General features: G+C 38.7%; 1 protein-coding gene across 1 annotated transcript in view; it reads left to right on the forward strand.

Annotated features, from left to right (window-relative positions):
• SLC25A31 (solute carrier family 25 member 31) overlaps window positions 1-20037 on the forward strand; it is a 41295-nt gene that overhangs the window by 19485 nt on the left and 1773 nt on the right. Inside the window, exons 4-5 of the mRNA XM_064583173.1 lie at window positions 1795-1949; window positions 3416-3541. Of these exons, the coding sequence (XP_064439243.1) occupies window positions 1795-1949; window positions 3416-3541 (281 nt within the window). The remainder of the gene's footprint in view (window positions 1-1794; window positions 1950-3415; window positions 3542-20037) is intronic.

A 20037-nucleotide genomic window follows, 5' to 3' on the forward strand; every position in this document is an offset into this window, starting at 1 on the left:
TCTATCCCTCCATGAACTTATTCCTGTTATTCCGTATTCAACTATGGCTCCTCTCTAGGTTACATGTACAGCTCTCATCCTAGAGATTCCCTTTTCCTATCTCCTTCCTTATTTTATTTATCACATCTTCCTGTGTTGTTGTTATATTCTTGTTTTGGTAGATATTCTTTAATAGCTTTCTAAGCTTTTTGAGAAGAGTGGATAGGAGATACATTGAGATCTTGCATGTCTAAAAATGTCTCTGTTTTACCCTTTTACTTACTATTTGGCCATATGTAAAATTCTACTTCAAAGTTACTTTGTTTCACAATTTTGAAAGCATTTCTCTGGATTCTTGTTCTAATATTGCTCTTAAGTAACTGATCTCCTAACTTTTGTGTATGACTTTTTTTCTTTTTAATTACTTTATGTACCTGATGGTTTTGACGTTTCACAATGATATATCTTGTGAGGCTTTTTTCAGCAATTGTGGAAGTAACTCACTTGGCCCCTTTCAGTCTGGAGCCTTGTGTTCAGTTCTGAGGATGGCAGAGGAGTAAGTCACTTGGTGCTCAAGGATGAGGTTTTGAGCATCCAGATGCTACTTTGCGTTCACTATAAGAACAATACTTATTTCGTCTAATTTCTAAGTCTTTCTGAGGTTATTGGGGTAAAATGGGTTGCTTTTCCTTCCGCAAGAACGTAGGTTTCAGCTTTTTTCTGCTCTGACTTACCACTCCTCCATCTGCTTTCCATCTTGCTAAAATTTGTGGATTTCATTCTCTGTCATGTACTGTTCTTGCCTATATGGCTTTAAACTTGTTTTGTTCTTTTATTACCATTTTAGTGGAATTTCTTAAGAAAGCAGAGATTTATTCAACAAATACTTAATGAGTGCTTGCTGGGACCCAGACCCTGCCTCAGATATAAGATGAGAGACATACACATAGACACCCCATATAAAACATGGAGCTCATGCTCATGTACCTTATGGTTTAGGGGAAGACACAAGTAATAAAAAAATGAATGACCAAAATATACTGTGATTTAGCAATAAATGACACGCAAAGATATTTAGGAGCAGGGAGTGACATCAATTTTAGATGAGTGATTAGAGAAAATGCCTCAGAAAGGGTGGCAGTTTGAGCTAAGATGTAAATAATGAGTTCCATCTAACATGTATAACTGGCAGTTCAAATATTCTTGTTATTGTTAAGAAAGTGACAAAAACTCCTATATCTTGTTTTTAGTTCAGTTCTGTAATTTTCTATTCTCTCAGGATTGGGAGAATTTAGTTTATTTTGAAAACTATATTCTACATACAATATTTTTAAAATATTGTCAAAGAGTTCTAGGTGAAGGGAAAATAAAATCAAAACCAGCAAACACTAGAAAAATATAACTCATCTAAAATGTTAATGATCCTTAAAGTTGCTGGTTTTTAACTTTGTCTTTTTACTGTATCTGTCTTTCTGCCTTTCAACTGAAGCAAGTCATAGAATTTTTCATTCCCATTTTCTGAATTCCAATTAGTAGCTTCTGGTAATTTTATTGAAATGTTTTAAGCCAGTCAAATTGCTTGAATTAGACTGTTTTTATAAGGTTAATATTTTGAGTTAAAATCTTTTAAAATATTATTTGAAACCTTAATTCTCTTTAAAGAAATGGGAGGATTTTGATTTGTGTCCTTTTTTATTAGAAAAATTTCTAAATGGCAGTTTCAGATATTTTAAATCTGTAAGATTAATTTACTTTGATTAAAGTGTTTATCTGATATATAATGTTGCTAATACGTTTTAAATGGCTTTATTTTAGGTCCTGAAGAGCGACAATTCAAGGGTTTAGGTGACTGTATTATAAAAATAGCAAAATCAGACGGAATTGTTGGTTTGTACCAAGGATTTGGTGTTTCAGTTCAGGGTATCATTGTGTACCGAGCCTCCTATTTTGGAGCATATGACACAGTTAAGGTAATTTGGGGCTTTAACTGATATATATTGAATACATGGTTTGTTTCTTTTTATTGTTTTAATTAGTAGTTTGTTCAGCAGATATGAACTTTCGCTTTTAATTATAGAAATCAAAATAAATGATGAAATAAGAGACATAGAATCCTGTTTAATTGTGACTTTGCCATAACCTTATTGAATTATAACTCTATTATGGATCTGACTTTAGATATAAAGCATAAACCCAAACATTAAGTTTTTGTGCTGTTTGCAACTGAAAGACTCACTATACATCATGTTTCAAATAGAAAACATGCTAATTAGGCTTACATCATAATCAAATCAAATCTTTAGCATATAGAAAGGCATCTTCTAACAGTTTTTCTGATTTTACATTCATTTTATTATCACTTTCTTACATGCAGATAATCAGCTTACTATCTCATCATTTTAGAAAGTAGGCAAGGCATAACTAATTAGTTAAATGTAATAAATGCTACTACAGCTCAGTTATCTATTGGGCACTGTTAGATTCTGTATTGTATTCTCCAGGTTCTGCAATTTGTTTTTTCATTTCAGATTTTAACAGAATTTCCATAAAGTAGGAAAGAGGAAGATTGTAATAATGGCTACCATATTTTGAGTTACTACTTAGTTCTAGGAACTTTGTTAAGTCCCTGCAATAACCTAGGATAGCTTTTAATATCTCCCTTTTTAAAGATAAACAACCTAGGAATAGTTAAGCAATTTGTGTTAAGTGGCAAACAAAAATCCCATGCTCTCAGTCACTTCCAAGAGGAAGGAGTGAAATTAATATTAGTGTTGTTTATAAATAAGATTAAAACTTGAGGGAAATTTTATATGTTTTACATATTGTCTTGGCCTTCCCTCATTAGTATAAATGTAATTGAAGGTCATTTTTATTGTGGTCTGGACATGTTACTTTCAGTTTCTTGTGTATTTTTTAGACAGATTAAGTTAATGGAAATTAACAGTTCTTATGTATGTTTATTTAGTCATGGAAAACTTTATGTATGCTCTCCCTCTGTTTTTCTCTATTATCACCTGTAGTAGTTATGAAATTTAGGAGTGTTTCTTCACTAGCTTAGAGCTTTAAAGATGCTTATCAAATACCTATTGATGATAATGTCAGGCATTATTTAATTTTTTTTCAACTCTGAAGAGAGCTAAAAACTTTTTTGGTCACTGGCAGCTATCTCCCCTAGTGTTTGCCATTAATAACAAATCTCTGGTAATAGCAAGTATGCTTTCTTTTTTCAGGAATGCTTTTAAAGTAAAGCCATGTGTGGCATATTTCTTTCTTATTCATCTCCTGATACTATTTTAATCTTTCCACATCCAACTGTGTTTTATTGCATTTTAAGTATAATTGAACCCTCTTTCATTATAGGAAGTTATACTTTGACTTAAGAATTTAAGATATTTGGGAAATTTAGATGGTTATTTGACATGTTTTTCTTTTCTAGGGCTTATTACCAAAACCAAAGGAAACCCCATTTCTTGTCTCCTTTTTCATTGCTCAAGTTGTGACCACATGCTCTGGAATTCTCTCTTATCCCTTTGACACAGTTAGAAGACGCATGATGATGCAGGTATTTTATATTATTATTTACGAGTTTAATTGAATTTTCCAGTATCTTTGATATTCAAATATAATTTATTCAAATATTAGAGAAATTTTGGCTGAAAGGCAGGTCATCTGTTTTACTTACTAAAATAAATGCATGATGTGCTCTGTCTTATATCCTTTCCTATCCCAAAACAGCCATCATCCAGCAAAAGTTTCTTCCTCTTCTGTTATTAGAATAGAAATGCCTTCCACTCCTGTAACATATTGTTTGAAAGGTGGAGAGGGGTGGCAGGGATTGGATGAGTATGTCTATCCTAAATCAATATTAGGTTAAGTAGAATAAATCCTGTCACAAGCCACTGACATATGTCATTATTTGTTGTAATACGTTTTAATAAAAGTAAATAATTTTTAACTCCAAGGATGAAAACTTGTTTAAAATGATGTGCTCTAAGTATAAATCTCTGGGGCCCCTGGGTGGCACAGTTGGTTAAGCGTCTCACTCTTCATTTCTGCTCAGGTCATGGTCTCAGGGTCGTGAGCTTGAGCTCTGTGTTGGGCTTAAGACTCTCTCTCTCCCTCTGCCCCTGCTCCATGCTTTCTCTCTCTCAATAAATAAAATCCCTAAAAATAAATACATAAATAAATATAAATCTCCAAATCAGAATTTTGGTACAGTCTTCATTGATGTTACTTGTTACATTCATTTATTCAGCAAATATTTGAATGCCTAATCTATGCTAGATTACAGCAACACAAATAAAATAAGGTAGAACCTGTTTCCAAATTCATAGCATATCATTGAATGCATACAGTTAATGGTTTAAATAGAAATGTGCATAGGTTCCAGGAATGCAATAGAAGAAGGATACCTAAATGCTTAAAGTGATCAGATGTAGCCCCTTGGAGAGCTAAATCTCTGTAAATAGATTTTTTCCCTCCAGATAGTGAGAGAACATTCTAAGCAGAGGGGAAAAAACATACGTAGAGGTATGGCTTAAGGAGTAGTAGTAGTTCAGTGTACCTAGATGATAAGGTTCATGAGGGCAATTGAAAATAAAATAATGAGGCCAGAAAGCTAGAATAGTTATATAATGCTTATTGTGTTCCAGATATTGTCCTAAGCATTTTGCAGTTTAACTCACTTAATTCTCAAAACAATGCTGTGAAGTGTAGTTACTATCATTATCCTCATCCTCATTTTATGTCTACAAATTGGTCCTGGGAGAACCCTGTAGGCCACCTGAAAAGGTAAAACGTACATATTATTATTCACTAATAGACTATTTTTAAAGTTACTCCTTTTACGTGTGTGTTTCCTCTTGATCTATATGTAGCTCTAGTTTAATACATTGAAAAACCTTTTTAAATGGAAAATTAATTTGTATACAGGCTGTGGATTAGGTAAACGATACTGTATTGATGTTACATTTTCTGATTTTGCTAACTGTACTTTGGGTTTGCAAGAAAATATTCTTATTTTTAGAAAATTCACACGGAAGTGTTTAAAGGTAAGGAACATGATAATCTGCAACTTACCATCAAAATAATTTTTAAAAAATTGTGAGTGTATGGGGCTTTAGATATAGGTGTGTGTTACTAGCACTGCCATAAACAAAGCACCAGAGACTGGGTGGCCTCAGCAACAGAAATTTTTTTCTCACAGTTCTAGAGGCTAGAAGTCTGAGTCAAGGTGTCCAGCAGGGTTGATTTCTTCTGATGGCTTCTCTCCTTGGCTTGTACATAGCTGTCTTTCTCCTTGTGTCTTCCCATGGTCCTCTTTCTGTTTCTCTTCTTATAAAGATAGCCAAATTGGATTAGGGCCTCCCTAACAAGCTCATTTAATCTTAATTACCTTTATAAAGACGCTGTCTGATGAATGGATAAAGAAGATGTGGTGTGTATATATATATATACACACACACAATGGAATATTACACAGCCATCAAAAAATGAAATCTTGCCATTTACAACAACGTGGATGGAACTGGAGGGTATTATCCTAAGTGAAATAAGTCAATCAGAGAAAGACAGTTATCAGATGATTTCACTGATATTTATGAAAATTTAAGAAACAAGGCAGAGGATCATAGGGGAAGAGAGGAAAAAATGAAACAAGACAAAACCAGAAAGGGAGACAAACCATAAGAGACTCTTAATCATAGGAAACAAACTGAGGGTTGGAGGGGAGTGGGGTGGTAACTGGGTGATGGACACTGGGAAGGGTATGTGTTGTAATGAGCCCTAGGTATTATGTAAGACTGATGAATCACAGACCTGTACCCCTGAAACAAATAATACATTATAAATACATACATACATACATAACCTGTCTCCAAATATAGTAACATTCTGAGGTATTGGGGATTGGGACTTCAATATATGAATTTTGGGGAGACACAATGCAAACCCATAATAGTACTTAAATTTTTATATTTTCATTTTATATCCAACAACTTTGTTAAACCCTATTACAAATGCTAATCTGTATGTACACTCGGAAGTTGTGTGGGGTATTTTTTGTTGTTGTTTTACACACACAGGTATATAATCTGTGATTAATGCTAGGTTTCTTCCCCTTTCTAATCAATTCTTGTACCTATTATTTCCTTTTCTTGCCTTTCTGCACTGACTGAGACCTCTGATTCAGTGTTATTAAAGAAGTAATAATTAGGGGCACCTGGGTGTCTCAGTTGGTTAAGCAGCTGCCTTCAGCTCAGGTCATGATCCCAGGGTCCTGGGATCGAGCCCCGCATCAGGCTCCCTGCTCAGCAGAGAGCCTGCTTCTCCCTTTCCCTCTGCCTGCCGCTCTGCCTACTTGTGCTCTCTATCTCACTGTCAAATAAATAAATTAAAGGGGGCGGAGCAAGATGGCGGAGGAGTAAGAGACCTGGAATTCGTCTCCTCTCAGGAATTCAGCCGGATAGGGATCAAACCATTCTGAACACCTACAAACTCAACAGGAGATCAAAGAAAAGAAGAGCAACAACTCTCTCATCAGAAAAGCGACCACTTTCTGGAAGATAGGACATGCGGAGAAGTGAATCCGAGGCGCTATTCGGGAGGATAGACGGCGGAGGAGGGGTCTCTGTCGGCCGCTTCTGGCAAGTGATAGAACCACGGAGCACAAAATCGGAACTTTTAAAAGTCTGCTCCGCTGAGGGACATCATTCTGGTGGCTAAGCGGGGGGTGGGACCCTCTGGGACAGTGTGGTCTCAGGACCCTTGGGGTCACAGAAAGACCAGGGGTGCCTGAGAGTGGCAGAGCTCCCAGGTAACGGAGCAGGGAAGCCGGCTGCAGAGGCAGAGCCCAGGCGCAGGCTCTCAGCTCGGGGTTGCCATAAACCGTGATCCGCAGCACAGTCGGGCCACTGCTCCTCCAGCAGGGACCCAACAAGCAGCAGATCTGGGGAGACTAGCCTTCCTCCCCCCAGGAGGAGCCGCGCGGGAGTGCACCGCAGGGATCTGCTGGGTTTGGAGACTCCACCCGGGGTCGGGTGCCAGAGATAGAAACGCGCGGTCACAGGCCGGGTGAGCACGGAGTGCGGCCGGAGACCGGGGAGACGGGAGTGACTGACTGCTTTTCTCTGGGGCGCACTGAGGAGCAGGGCCCCAAGTTCTCGGCTCCTCTGGGGTGGAGATTGGGAGGCCGTCATTTTCACAAAGCTGTACGGAAAGCTCGCAGGGAACAAAAGCTCTGGAAAGCAACCGGAGCAGATTACTTAGCCCGGACCAGGCAAGGGTGAGGCAATTCCGCCTCCGGCAAAGACATTTGGAAATCACAGCAACAGGCCCCTCCCCCAGAAGATCAGCGAGAACAGCCAGCCAAGACCACGTTTACTGATCAATGAGAACGGCAGAACTCCAGCGCTAGGGGAATACTGCACATAGAATTCATGGCTTTTTTACCATGATTCTTTAGTCGTTCAAAGTTAATTTTTTTTTTAACTGTCTTTTTTTCTTTTTTTTTTCTTTAATTTTTCTTTTTCTCTCTCTCTTTTTTTTTAAAGATTTTATTTATTTATTTGAGACAGAGAGAATGAGAGAGAGCACATGAGAGGGGGGAGGGTCAGAGGGAGAAGCAGACTCCCTGCCGAGCAGGGAGCCCGATGCGGGACTCGATCCCAGGACTCCAGGATCATGACCTGAGCCGAAGGCAGTCGCTTAACCAACTGAGCCATCCAGGCGCCCCTTTTTCCCTTTTTCAACCAACATCTTATCAATCCCTTTTTTAAAAAACATTTTTATTTTTCATTTTTAGAGTCATATTCTATCCCTTCATAGTAGTTACCTATATTTTTGGCATATATATATAAGTTGTTCTCTCTTTAAAATTTTGAGAGAGTTTCTTCTAACAGATCAAAATATACCCTAAATCTCTAGTATATGGTTTTTTCTACTCCCCTGCCTGATCACATTCTCTCCCTTTTTTTTTCTTTCTTCTTTTTTTAAATCCTCTTCTTTCTTTTTTCAAACAACTTCCTATCAATTCCTTTTATAAAATTTTTTATAATTTCCATCTTTACACTCATATTCCATCCCTTCATCATATCAACCCTTATTTTTGTACATATATAAGTTTTTCTTTAAAATTTTGGGAGGCACTTTCTTCTAACAAACCAAAACACACCCCAAATCTAGTGTGTGGCACTGATCTATATACCAGCCTGATCATATTTGATCACATTCTGGTTTTATTTGTTGTTGTTGTTTTGTTTGTTTTTGTTTGTTTTTATCTTTCTCTTTTTCTTTTTTCTCTCTTTCCCGTTCTTTTCCCACTGCTTCAGGTCTTTTCTGATTTGTTTAGAGTATATTTTCTGGGGACGTTGTTACTCTGCAAGCATTTTGTTCTCTCATTAATCTATTCTCCTCTGCACAAAATGACAAGATGGAAAAAATCACCTCAACAAAAAGAACAAGAGGTAGTACTGACTGCTAGGGACTTACTCAATGCGGACATTAGTACAATGTCAGATCTAGAGTTCAGAATCATCACTTTAAAGATACTAGATGGGATTGAAAAAAATATGGAAGTTATTAGAGAAATCCTTTCTGGAGAAGTAAAAGAACTAAAATCCAACCAAGTAGAAATCCAAAAGGCTATTAATGAGGTGCAATCAAATATGGGGGCACTAACTGCTAGGATAAATGAGGCAGAAGAGAGAATCAGTGATATAGAAGACCAAATGATGGAAAATAAAGAAGCTGAGAAAAAGAGAGATAAACAACTACTGGATCATGAGGGCAGAATTCGAGAGATAAGCGATACCATAAGACGAAACAACATTAGAATAATTGGGATCCCAGAAGAAGAAGAAAGAGAGAGGGGGGCAGAAGGTATAATGGAGCAAATTATAGCAGAGAACTTCCCTAATTTGGGGAAGGAAACAGGCATCAAAATCCAGGAAGCACAGAGAACCCCTCTCAAAATCAATAAAAATAGGTCAACACCCCGACATCTAATAGTAAAACTTATGAGTCTCATAGACAAAGAGAAAATCCTGAAAGCAGCTCGGGAGAAGAGATATGTAACCTACAATGGTAGAAACATTAGATTGGCAACAGACCTATCCACAGAGACCTGGCAGGCCAGAAAGGATATTCAGAGCACTAAATGAGAAAAATATGTAGCCAAGAATACTATATCCAGCTAGGCTGTCACTGAAAATAGAAGGAGAGATAAAAAGCTTCCAGGACAAATAAAAACTAAAGGAATTTGCAAACACAAAACCAGCCCTACAGGAAATCTTAAAAGGGGTCCTCTAAGCAAAGAGAGAGCCTCAAAGCAACATAGACCAGAAAGGAACACAGACAATATACGGTAACAGTCACCTTACAGGCAATACAATGGCACTAAATTCCTATCTTTCAATAGTTACCCTGAACGTAAATGGGCTAAATGCCCCAATCAAAAGACACAGGCTATCAGACTGGATTAAAAAACAAGACCCATCGATATGCTGTCTGCAAGAGACTCATTTTAGACCCAAAGCCACCACCAGATTGAAAGTGAGGGGGTGGAAAACCATTTACCATGCTAATGGACACCAAAAGAAAGCTGGGGTGGCAATCCTTATATCAGACAAATTAGATTTTAAACCAAAGACTGTAATAAGAGATGAGGAAGGACACTATATCATACTTAAAGGGTCTCTCCAACAAGAAGATCTAACAGTTGTAAATATCTATGCCCCTAACATGGGAGCAGCCAATTATATAAGGCAATTAATAACAAAAGCAAAGAAACACATCGACAACAATACAATAATAGTAGGGGACTTTAACACCCCCCTCACTGAAATGGACAGATCATCTAAGCAAAAGATCAACAAGGAAATAAAGACTTTAAATGACACACTGGACCAAATGGACTTCACAGACATATTCAGAACATTCCATCCCAAAGCAACTGAATACACATTCTTCTCTAGTCCCCATGGAACATTCTCCAGAATAGATCACATCCTAGGTCATAAATCAGGTCTCAACCGGTACCAAAAGATTGGGATCATTCCCTGCCTATTTTCAGACCACAATGCTTTGAAACTAGAACTCAATCACAAGGGGAAAGTCGGAAAAAACTCAAATACATGGAGGCTAAAGAGCATCCTACTGAAGAATGAGTGGGTCAACCAGGAAATTAAAGAAGAATTTAAAAAATACATGGAAATCAATGAAAATGAAAACACAACTGTTCAGAATCTTTGGGATGCAGCAAAGGCAGTCCTAAGAGGAAAGTATATACCAATACAAGCCTTTCTCAAGAAACACGAAAGGTCTCAAGTACACAACCTAACCCTACACCTAAAGGAGCTGGAGAAAGAACAGCAAATAAAGCCTAAACCCAGCAGGAGAAGAGAAATAATAAAGATCAGAGCAGAAATCAATGAAATAGAAACCAAAAGAACAGTAGAACAGATCGACGAAACTAGGAGCTGGTTCTTTGAAAGAATTAACAAGATTGATAAACCCCTGGCCAGACTTATCAAAAAGAGAAGAGAAATGACCCAAATCAACAAAATCATGAATGAAAGAGGAGAGATCACAACCAACACCAAAGAAATACAAACAATTATAAGAACATATTATGAGCAACTCTATGCCAGCAAATTAGATAACCTGGAAGAAATGGATGGATTCCTAGAGATGTATCAACTACCAAAACTGAACCAGCAAGAAATAGAAAACCTGAACAGACCAAAACCGCTAAGGAAATTGAAGCAGTCATCAAAAATCTCCCAAAAAAACAAAAGCTCAGCAGCAGATGGCTTCCCAGGGGAATTCTACCAAACATTTAAAGAAGAATTAATACCTATTCTTCTGAAACTGTTCCAAAAAATAGAAATGGAAGGAAAACTTCCAAACTCATTTTATGAGGCAAGCATTACCTTGATCCCAAAACCAGACAAAGACCCCATCAAAAAGGAGAATTACAGACCAATATCCCTGATGAACATGGATGCAAAAATTCTCACCAAAATACTAGCCAATAGGATCCAACAGTACATTAAAAGGATTATTCACCATGACCAAGTGGGATTTATCCCTGGGCTGCAAGGTTGGTTCAACATCCACAAATCAATCAATGTGATACAATACATTAACAAAAGAAAGAACAAGAACCATATGATCCTCTCAATAGATGCAGAAAAAGCATTTGACAAAGTACAGCATCCTTTCTTGATCAAAACTCTTCATTGTATAGGCATAGAGGGTACATACCTCAATATCATAAAAGCCATCTATGAAAAACCTACAGCGAATATCATTCTCAATGGGGAAAAACTGAGAGCTTTCCCCCTAAGGTCAGGAACGCGGCAGGGATGTCCACTATCACCACTGCTATTCAACATAGTATTGGAAGTCCTAGCCACAGCAATCAGACAACAAAAAGAAATAAAAGGCATCCAAATCGGCAGAGAAGAAGTCAAACTCTCACTCTTCGCAGATGATATGATACTTTATGTGGAAAACCCCAAAGAGTCCACCCCAAAACTGCTAGAACTCATACAGGAATTCAGTAAAGTGGCAGGATAGAAAATCAATGCACAGAAGTCAGTGGCATTCCTATACACCACCAACAAGACAAAAGAAAGAGAAATTAAGGAGTCGATCCCATTTACAATTGCACCCAAAACCATAAGATACCTAGGAATAAATCTAACCAAAGAGACAAAGGATCTGTACTCAGAAAACTATAAAATACTCATGAAAGAAATTGAGGAAGACACAAAGAAATGGAAAAACGTTCCATGCTCATGGATCGGAAGAACAAATATTGTGAAGATGTCAATGCTACCTAGAGCAATCTACACATTCAATGCAATCCCCATCAAAATACCATCCACTTTTTTCAAAGAAATGGAACAAATCATCCTAAAATTTGTATAGAACCAGAAAAGACCCCGCATAGCCAGAGGAATGTTGAAAAAAAAAAAAAAAAACAAAGCTGGTGGCATCACAATTCCGGACTTCCAGCTCTACTACAAAGCTGTCATCATCAAGACAGTATGGTACTGGCACAAAAACAGACACGTAGATCAATGGAACAGAATAGAGAGCCCAGAAATGGACCCTCAACTCTATGGTCAACTCATCTTTGACAAAGCAGGAAAGAATGTCCAATGGAAAAAAGACAGTCTCTTCAACAAATGGTGTTGGGAAAATTGGATAGCCACATGCAGAAGAATGAAACTGGACCATTTCCTTACACCACACACAAAAATAGACTCCAAATGGTTGAAAGACCTCAATGTGAGACAGGAGTCCATCTAAATCCTAAAGGAGAACACAGGCAGCAACCTCTTTGACCTCAGCCGAAGCAACTTCTTCCTAGAAACATTGCCAAAGGCAAGGGAAGCAAGGGCAAAAATGAACTATTGGGACTTCATCAAGATAAAAAGCTTTTGCACAGCAAAGGAAACAGTCAACAAAACCAAAAGACAACCTACAGAATGGGAGAAGATATTTGAAATGACATATCAGATAAAGGGCTAGTATCCAAAATCTATAAAGAACTCATCAAACTCAACACCCAAAGAACAAAGAATCCAATCAAGAAATGGGCAGAAGACATGGACATTTTTCCAAAGAAGACATCCAAATGGCCAACAGACACATGAAAAAGTGCTCAATATCGCTCGGCATCAGGGAAATCCAAATCAAAACCTCAGTGAGATACCACCTCACACCAATCAGAATGGCTAAAATTAACAAGTCAGGAAACAACAGATGTTGGCGGGGGTGCGGAGAAAGGGGAACCCTCCTACATTGTTGGTGGGAATGCAAGCTGGTGCAGTCACCCTGGAAAACAGTATGGAGGTTCCTCAAAAAGTTGAAAATAGAGCTACCATATGATCCAGCAATTGCACTACTGGATATTTACCCCAAAGATACAAAAGTAGGGATTTGAAGGGGTACGTGCACCCCGATGTTTATAGCAGCAATGTCCACATTAGCCAAACTGTGGAAAGAGCCAAGATGTCCATCGACAGATGAATGAATAAAGAAGAAGTGGTATATATATACAATGGAATATTATGCAGCCATCAAAAGGAATGAGATCTTGCCATTTGCAACGATGTGGATGGAACTGGAGGGTATTATGTTGAGCGAAATAAGTCAAACAGAGAAAGACATGTATCATATGACCTCACTGATATGAGGAATTCTTAATCTCAGGAAACAAACTGAGGGTTGCTGGAGTGGGGGGTGGGGTGGGAGGGATGGGGTGACTGGGTGATAGACACTGGGGAGGGTATGTGCTCTGGTGAGCGCTGTGAATTGTGCGAGACTGTTGAATCTTAGATCTGTACCTCTGAAACAAATAATGCAATATATGTTAAGAAGGAGAAGTTAGCAGGAGGGGAAGAATGAAGGGGGCGGAAATCGGAGGGGTAGACGAACCATGAGAGACGATGGACTCTGAAAAACAAACTGAGGGTTCTAGAGGGGAGGGGGATGGGAGGATGGGTTAGCCTGGTGATGGGTATTGAGGAGGGCACATTCTGTATGCAGCACTGGGTATTATGCACAAACAATGAATCATGGAACACTACATCTAAAAGTAATGATGCAATGTATGGGGATTAACATAAGAAAAAAAAGAAAACAAAAAAAAAATTTTTAAATAATTAAATTTTTTTAAAAAAAGAAGTAATAATTAACAACATGTCTTTTTTGCTAATCTTATAGGAATACCTTCAAAGTTACATAAATTAATGTTAGCTGTGGGGTTGTTGTAGTTATCCTTCATCATATTATGGCTGTTCCTTTCTGTTTTGGGTTACAACAGTTTTTATTATTATTTTTTTTTATTATGTTATGTTAGTCACCATACAGTACATTATTGGTTTTTGATGTGGTGATCCACGATCCATTGTTTTCATATAACACCCACTCCTCCATGCAGTACGTGCCCTCCTTAATACCCATCACTGGGCTAACCAATCCCCCCTGCCCCCTCCCCTCTAAAACCCTGTTTGTTTCTCAGAGTCCATAGTCTCTCATGGTTCATCTCTCCCTCCAATTCCCCCTCCCCATTTTTCCCTTCCTTCTCCTAATGTCCTCCATGTTATTCCTTATGTTCCACAAATAAATGAAACCATATGATAATTGACTTTCTCTGCTTGACTTATTTCACTTAGCATAATCTCCTCCAGTCTCACCCATGTTGATGTAAAAGTTGGGTATTCATCCTTTCTGATGGCTGAGTAATATTCCATTGTATATATGGACCACATCTTCTTTATCCATTCATCTGTTGAAGGGCATCTCGGCTCTTTCCACAGTTTGACTATTGTGGACATTGCTGTTATGAACATTGGGGTGCATATGGCCGTTCTTTTCACTACATCTGTGTCTTTGGGGTAAATACCCAGGAGTGCAATTGCTGGGTCATAGGGTAGCTCTATTTTTAAATTTTTGAGGAACCTCCACACTGTTTTCCAAAGTGGCTGTACCAACTTGCATTCCCACCAACAGTGTAAGAGGGTTCCCCTTTCTCCACAACGTCTCCAACATTTGTTGTTTCTTTCCCTGTCCATTTTTGCCATTCTAACTGGTGTAAGGTGGTATCTCAGTGTGGTTTTCATTTGGATTTCCATGATGGCCAATGATGATGAACATTTTTTCATGTGTCTGTTAGCCATTTGTATGTCTTCTTCAGAGAAGTGTGTTCATATCTTCTGCCCACTTTTTGACTTGATTATTTGTTTTTTGGGTGTTGAGTTTGAGAAGTTCTTTATAGATCTTGGATACCAGCCCTTTATATGTAGTGTCATTTGCAAATATCTTCTCCCATTCTGTGGGTTTCCTCTTTGTTTTATTGACTGTTTCCTTTGCTGTGCAGAAGCTTTTTATCTTGATGAAGTCCCAAAGTTCATTTTTGCTTTTGTTTCACTAGCTTTTAGAAGTGTATCTTGAAAGAAGTTGCTGTGGCCGATGTCAAAGAGGTTACTGCTTATGTTTTCCTCTAGCATTTTGATGGATTCCTGTCGCACATTGAGGTCTTTCATCCACTTTGAGTTTATCTTTGTGAATGGTGTTAGAGAATGGTCGAGTTTCATTCTTCTGCATGTGGCTGTCCAATTTTCCCAGCACCATTTATTGAAGAGACTGTCTTTTTTCCATTGCATGTTTTTTCCTGCTTTGTCAAAGATTATTTGACCATATGGTTCTTCTCCCTCCTCTTATTAATGTGTTCTATCACATTGATTGATTTGCGAATGTTGAACCACCCTTGCATCCCGGGGATAAATCCCACTTGGTCATGGTGGATGATCCTTTTAATGTATTGTTAGATCCTATTAGCTAGAATTTTGTTGAGGATTTTGGAATCCATATTCATCAGGGATATCGGTCTGAAATTCTCCTTTTTGATGGGGTTTTGCCTGGTTTGGGGATTAAGGTAATGCTGGCCTCATAGAATGAGTTTGGAAGTTTTCCTTCTGTTTCTATTTTTTGAAACAGCTTCAGTAGATATTATTTCTTCTTTGAATGGTAGAATTCCCCAGGGAATCCATCAGGCCCTGGACTCTTGTTTTTTGGGAGGTTTTTGATCACTGCTTCAATCTCGTTACTGGTTATTGGCCTATTCAGGTTGTCAATTTCTTCCTGCTTCAGTCTTGGCAGCTTATAGGTTTCTAGGAAGGCCTCCATTTCATCCAGATTGCTCAATTTATTGGCATAGAGTTGTTGATAATAATTTCTAATAATTGTTTATATTTCCTTGGTGTTAGTTGTGATCTCTTCCCTTTCATTCATAATTTTATTAATTTGGGTCCTTTCTCTTTTCTTTTGGATAAGTCTGGCCAGTGGTTTATCAATCTTACTAATTCTTTCAAAGAACCAACTTCTAGTTTCATTGATCTGATCTAATTGTTTCTGGTTTCTAATTCATTGTTTCTGGTTTCTAATTCATTGATTTCTGCTCTAATTTTAATTATTTCTCTTCTAGTGAGTGGCTCAGCCATCATTTGTTGCTTTTTCTCTAGTTCTTTAAGGTGTAGAGTTAGTTGGTGAATTCGGGATTTTTCTGTTTTTTTTGAGTGAGGCTTGGATGGCTATGTATTTCCCCCTTAGGACCGCCTTTGCAGTATCCCATAGGTTTTGGACTGATGTGTTTTCATTCTCATTGATTTCCATGAATTGTTTAAGTTCTTCTTTGATTTCCTGGTTGACCCAAACATTCTTGAGCAGAGTGGTCTTTAGCTTCCAAGTGTCTGAATTTCTGCCAGATTTTTTCTTGTGATTGAGTTCCAGTTTTAGAGCATTGTGGTCTGAGAATATGCAGGGAATAATCTCAGTCTTTTGGTATCAGTTGAGACCTGATTTGTGGCCCAGTACATGGTCTATTCTGGAGAAAGTTCCATGCGCGTTCGAGAAGAATGAGTATTCTGTTGTTTTAGGGTGGAAAGTTCTATAAATATGAGGTCCATCTGGTCCAATGTATCAGTCAAAGCTCTTGTTTCCTTGTTGATTTTCTGCTTAGATGATCTGTCCATTGCTGAGAGTGGAGTATTGAGGTCTCCTACAATTAACGTATTGTTATCAATATGACTCTTTATTTTGGTTAACAGTTGGCTTGTGTAGATGGCTGCTCCCATGTTGGGGGCATAGATATTTACAATTGTTAGATCTTCTTGTTGGATAGACTCTTTAAGAATGATATAGTGTCCTTCTGTGTCTCTTATTACAGACTTTAGTTTAAAATCTAATTTATCTGATACAAGAATTGCTACCCCAGCTTTCTTTTGAGGTCCGGTGGCATGGAAGATGGATCTCCATCCCTTCACTTTTAGTCTGGATGTATCTTTAGGTTCAAAATGAGTCTCTTGTAGACAGCATATGGGTGAGTCCTGTCTTTTTATCCAATCTGCAACCCTGTGCTGTTTTATGGGAGCGTTTAGGCCATTCACATTGAGAGTGATCATTGAAAGATATGAATTAATTGTCATCATGTTGCCTGTGAAGATGTTGTTTTTTTAGATTGTCCCTGTAAATTTCTGTTGTATATCGCTCTTGGGGTCTTTCTCCTTTTATAGAACCCCCCTTAATATTTCTTGCAGGGCCGGCTTAGTGGTCACATATTCTTTGAGCTTCTGCCGGTCGTGGAAGCTCTGCATCTCTCCATCCATTCTAAATGAAAGCCTTGCCGGATAAAGTATTCTTGGCTGCATGTTCTTCTCATTTAGTACCCTGAATATGTCTTGCCAGCCCTTTCTGGCATGCCAGTTCTTTGTGGATAGGTCTGACGTTATTCTGATGTTCCTTTCTCTGTACGTAAGGAATTTCTTCCCCCTAACTGCCCTTGAGATGGTTTCCTTGGTTCTAAGATTTGCGAGTTTTACTATTACATGCCGGGGTGTTGGCCTGTTTTCCTTGATCTTGGGAGGGGTCCTCTCTGCCTCTAGGATGCGAATGTTTGTTTCATTCCCCAGATTAGGGAAGTTCTCAGCTACGATTTGCTCAAATACATCTTCTAGTCCTCTCTCTCTCTCCACTCCCGCCAGATTCCAATTATTCTGACATTGGAACGCTTCATGGTGTCACTTTTTTCTCTGATTCTATTTTCATGGATTCTGAGTTGTTTTTCCCTGGCCTCCTCTTTTCCCTTTTTATCTATTATATTGTCCTCCAGGTTGCTTATTCGTTCTTCTGCCTCAGTTACCCTAGCTGTTAGATTATGTAGATTGGATTGGATCTCATTGATAGCATTTTTAAGGTCTGCCAATTCAGCTTTCATTTCTGCCCTTAGAGACTCTATGTTGCCATTAATTGATTTCTCCATTCTAGCCATTGTCTTCACAATTGCTAGCCTGAATTCCATCTCCGACATCTTGGTTATATCTGCATCCATTTGTAAATCTGCAGCACAAGTCATAATCTCTGAGTCTTTTCTATTTTGGGGGCTCCTCCTCCTAGTCATTCTGTTGATGGGTGTTTGAGGGAATATGTAGAGTCCAAATGATTGACCAGAACCCAAGCAAGATGCACCTGTTTTCTTGGGACCTTAGGGTTGCTGGCCTCTTGTTTTCCCAGCCTGTCTTCTGTGGGAGGGGCCTGCCGCGCTGTTACTCAGGCAACCCTGTTTGGGCGGAGTTGCCCTGCCCCCCTGTGGCGGGGGATCGGCTCAGCGGGAATCAGTTTTGGGGGCTTTTGTTCTCTGGCAGCTTTCCCTGGCGGCTTTCGGCGTCTCTTCTGCGAGTCAGAGCAGAAGAGACCATTTCCAACCCTCTGCCTCAGAGCAGAGAGACCTCAGTCTGTTCTTCAGTGAGCTCTCCAGGCCACACTGTGTCGTTTCTGTCCGTGCTGCTATAAACTGCAGCGTCCTGGGTTGTGCGCCCCTCCGCAGAGCTCCCAGTCCTGCCTCCAGGTCAGGGCACATCTCTGCCCTTTGTGCTTCTAAAACCGCCAGCCGCTCCCAGTTTGTGCCCGCTCATCACCCCGCTGCTCCGGGTTTCTGCCCCAGGGGCTGCCCTAGAGTCCTTTCCCTGCTGCTACCGGTCTGCGAGTGTGTGCCCCGTCCACATCACGTGACGCTGTCGCTCACCAGCGGTGTAGGATCCCCACGGCCAGGCACCCTCCCGCTGCCGTTTATCCTCCAATAATCTGCCGCGGAATCATTGCTCCCCGCTTAGTACCTCAAAACCAACCGTCTGCGATATTGTTTGTAGAGATCCAGATCTTCTTACATCTCAGGCTGGTTTCGTGGGTGCTCAGAGTGGTCTGGTGGATATCCAGCTCAATTCCAGGGACCAGTTGAGATAAGGTCCCCTACTCCTCCGCCATCTTTCCCCCCTCCCGGGTTACAACAGTTTTTAATCATGATTGGTAATTCTATATCTGTTGAGATGATTTTCTGTATCTGTTGAGATAATTTCATTTTTCTATATCTGTTGAGATGATTTCATTTTTCTTTTTTCATATGTTAATATATTACATTAATCTGTTTTCCAGAGCTAAACCAACCGTATATGTCTAGTATAAACCCAGCTTGGTCATTATATATTGTATTTTATATTTTTAGCTGGGTTTGATTTGCTAGTTTTTGTTTAGAAGTTTTGCATTGTTTCATTGACTTTGGTTTGTAATTTTTCCTTCCTGTATTGTCCTAATCTAATTTTGATATCAAGGTTATGCCAACCTTATAAAATATATGGGGGAGTCTTCCACTTTTTCTCTTCTCTAGAATAACTTCTGTAAGATTGGAATTAAATGTTCATTGAATATTTAGTAGGGATCACATATAAAGCCATCTGGACCCATAGTTTAAGAGGATTTTCAACAACTGATTAGATTAGTGAATTTCATATATTACTCTAATGTTTTATTTTTTATTCTGTTGGTAAGTTATACTTTTTTAGGAATTTGTCCATTTCTTCTGAGTTTTCAAAATAGGTTTCATGAAGTTGCTTGTACTATTATCTTGCTTTTTTCTTAATCTCTGGATCATTAGCAGTGATGATACCTTTGATGTTTCTAATAGTTTTGGAGACTTTTCTCGTTTTTCCTCAAACAGTGTTTCTAGAAATTTGTCAGTAAACTGTATTTCAAATAACTAACTTTGACTTTGTATGCTTTCTGTTGTATTTATTTCCTATTTCCTTAATTCCATAATTTCTGCTGGCTACGTTCTTATTTCAACTTTCTTTAGGTTTAAAAATGTTTAGGTTGCTTATTAATTTTCAGCTTTTCCTTTCTAATATTTTTTTTTTTTTTTGAGAGACAGAGACAGAGAGAGAGCATGAGAGAGGGGAGGGTCGGGAGGGTCAGAGGGAGAAGCAGACTCCCTGCCGAGCAGGGAGCCCGATGCGGGACTCGATCCAGGGACTCCAGGATCATGACCTGAGCCGAAGGCAGTCGCTCAACCAACTGAGCCACTCAGGCGCCCCCCTTTCTAATATTTCAAAGTCATTAATTTCCTTATAAGTTACCACTCACGCTGCATCTTACAAATTTAGTTAAGGAGTTTCATGGTTATTATTAGGTTTTAAATATCTTCTAAGATGTGTTTTT

The sequence above is a fragment of the Mirounga angustirostris genome, unplaced genomic scaffold (assembly GCF_029215605.1).
Source record: "Mirounga angustirostris isolate CCGP_5_RB_7025 unplaced genomic scaffold, mMirAng1.0.hap1 SCAF_2, whole genome shotgun sequence".
In the NCBI taxonomy this organism is placed as follows: Eukaryota; Metazoa; Chordata; class Mammalia; order Carnivora; family Phocidae; genus Mirounga; species Mirounga angustirostris.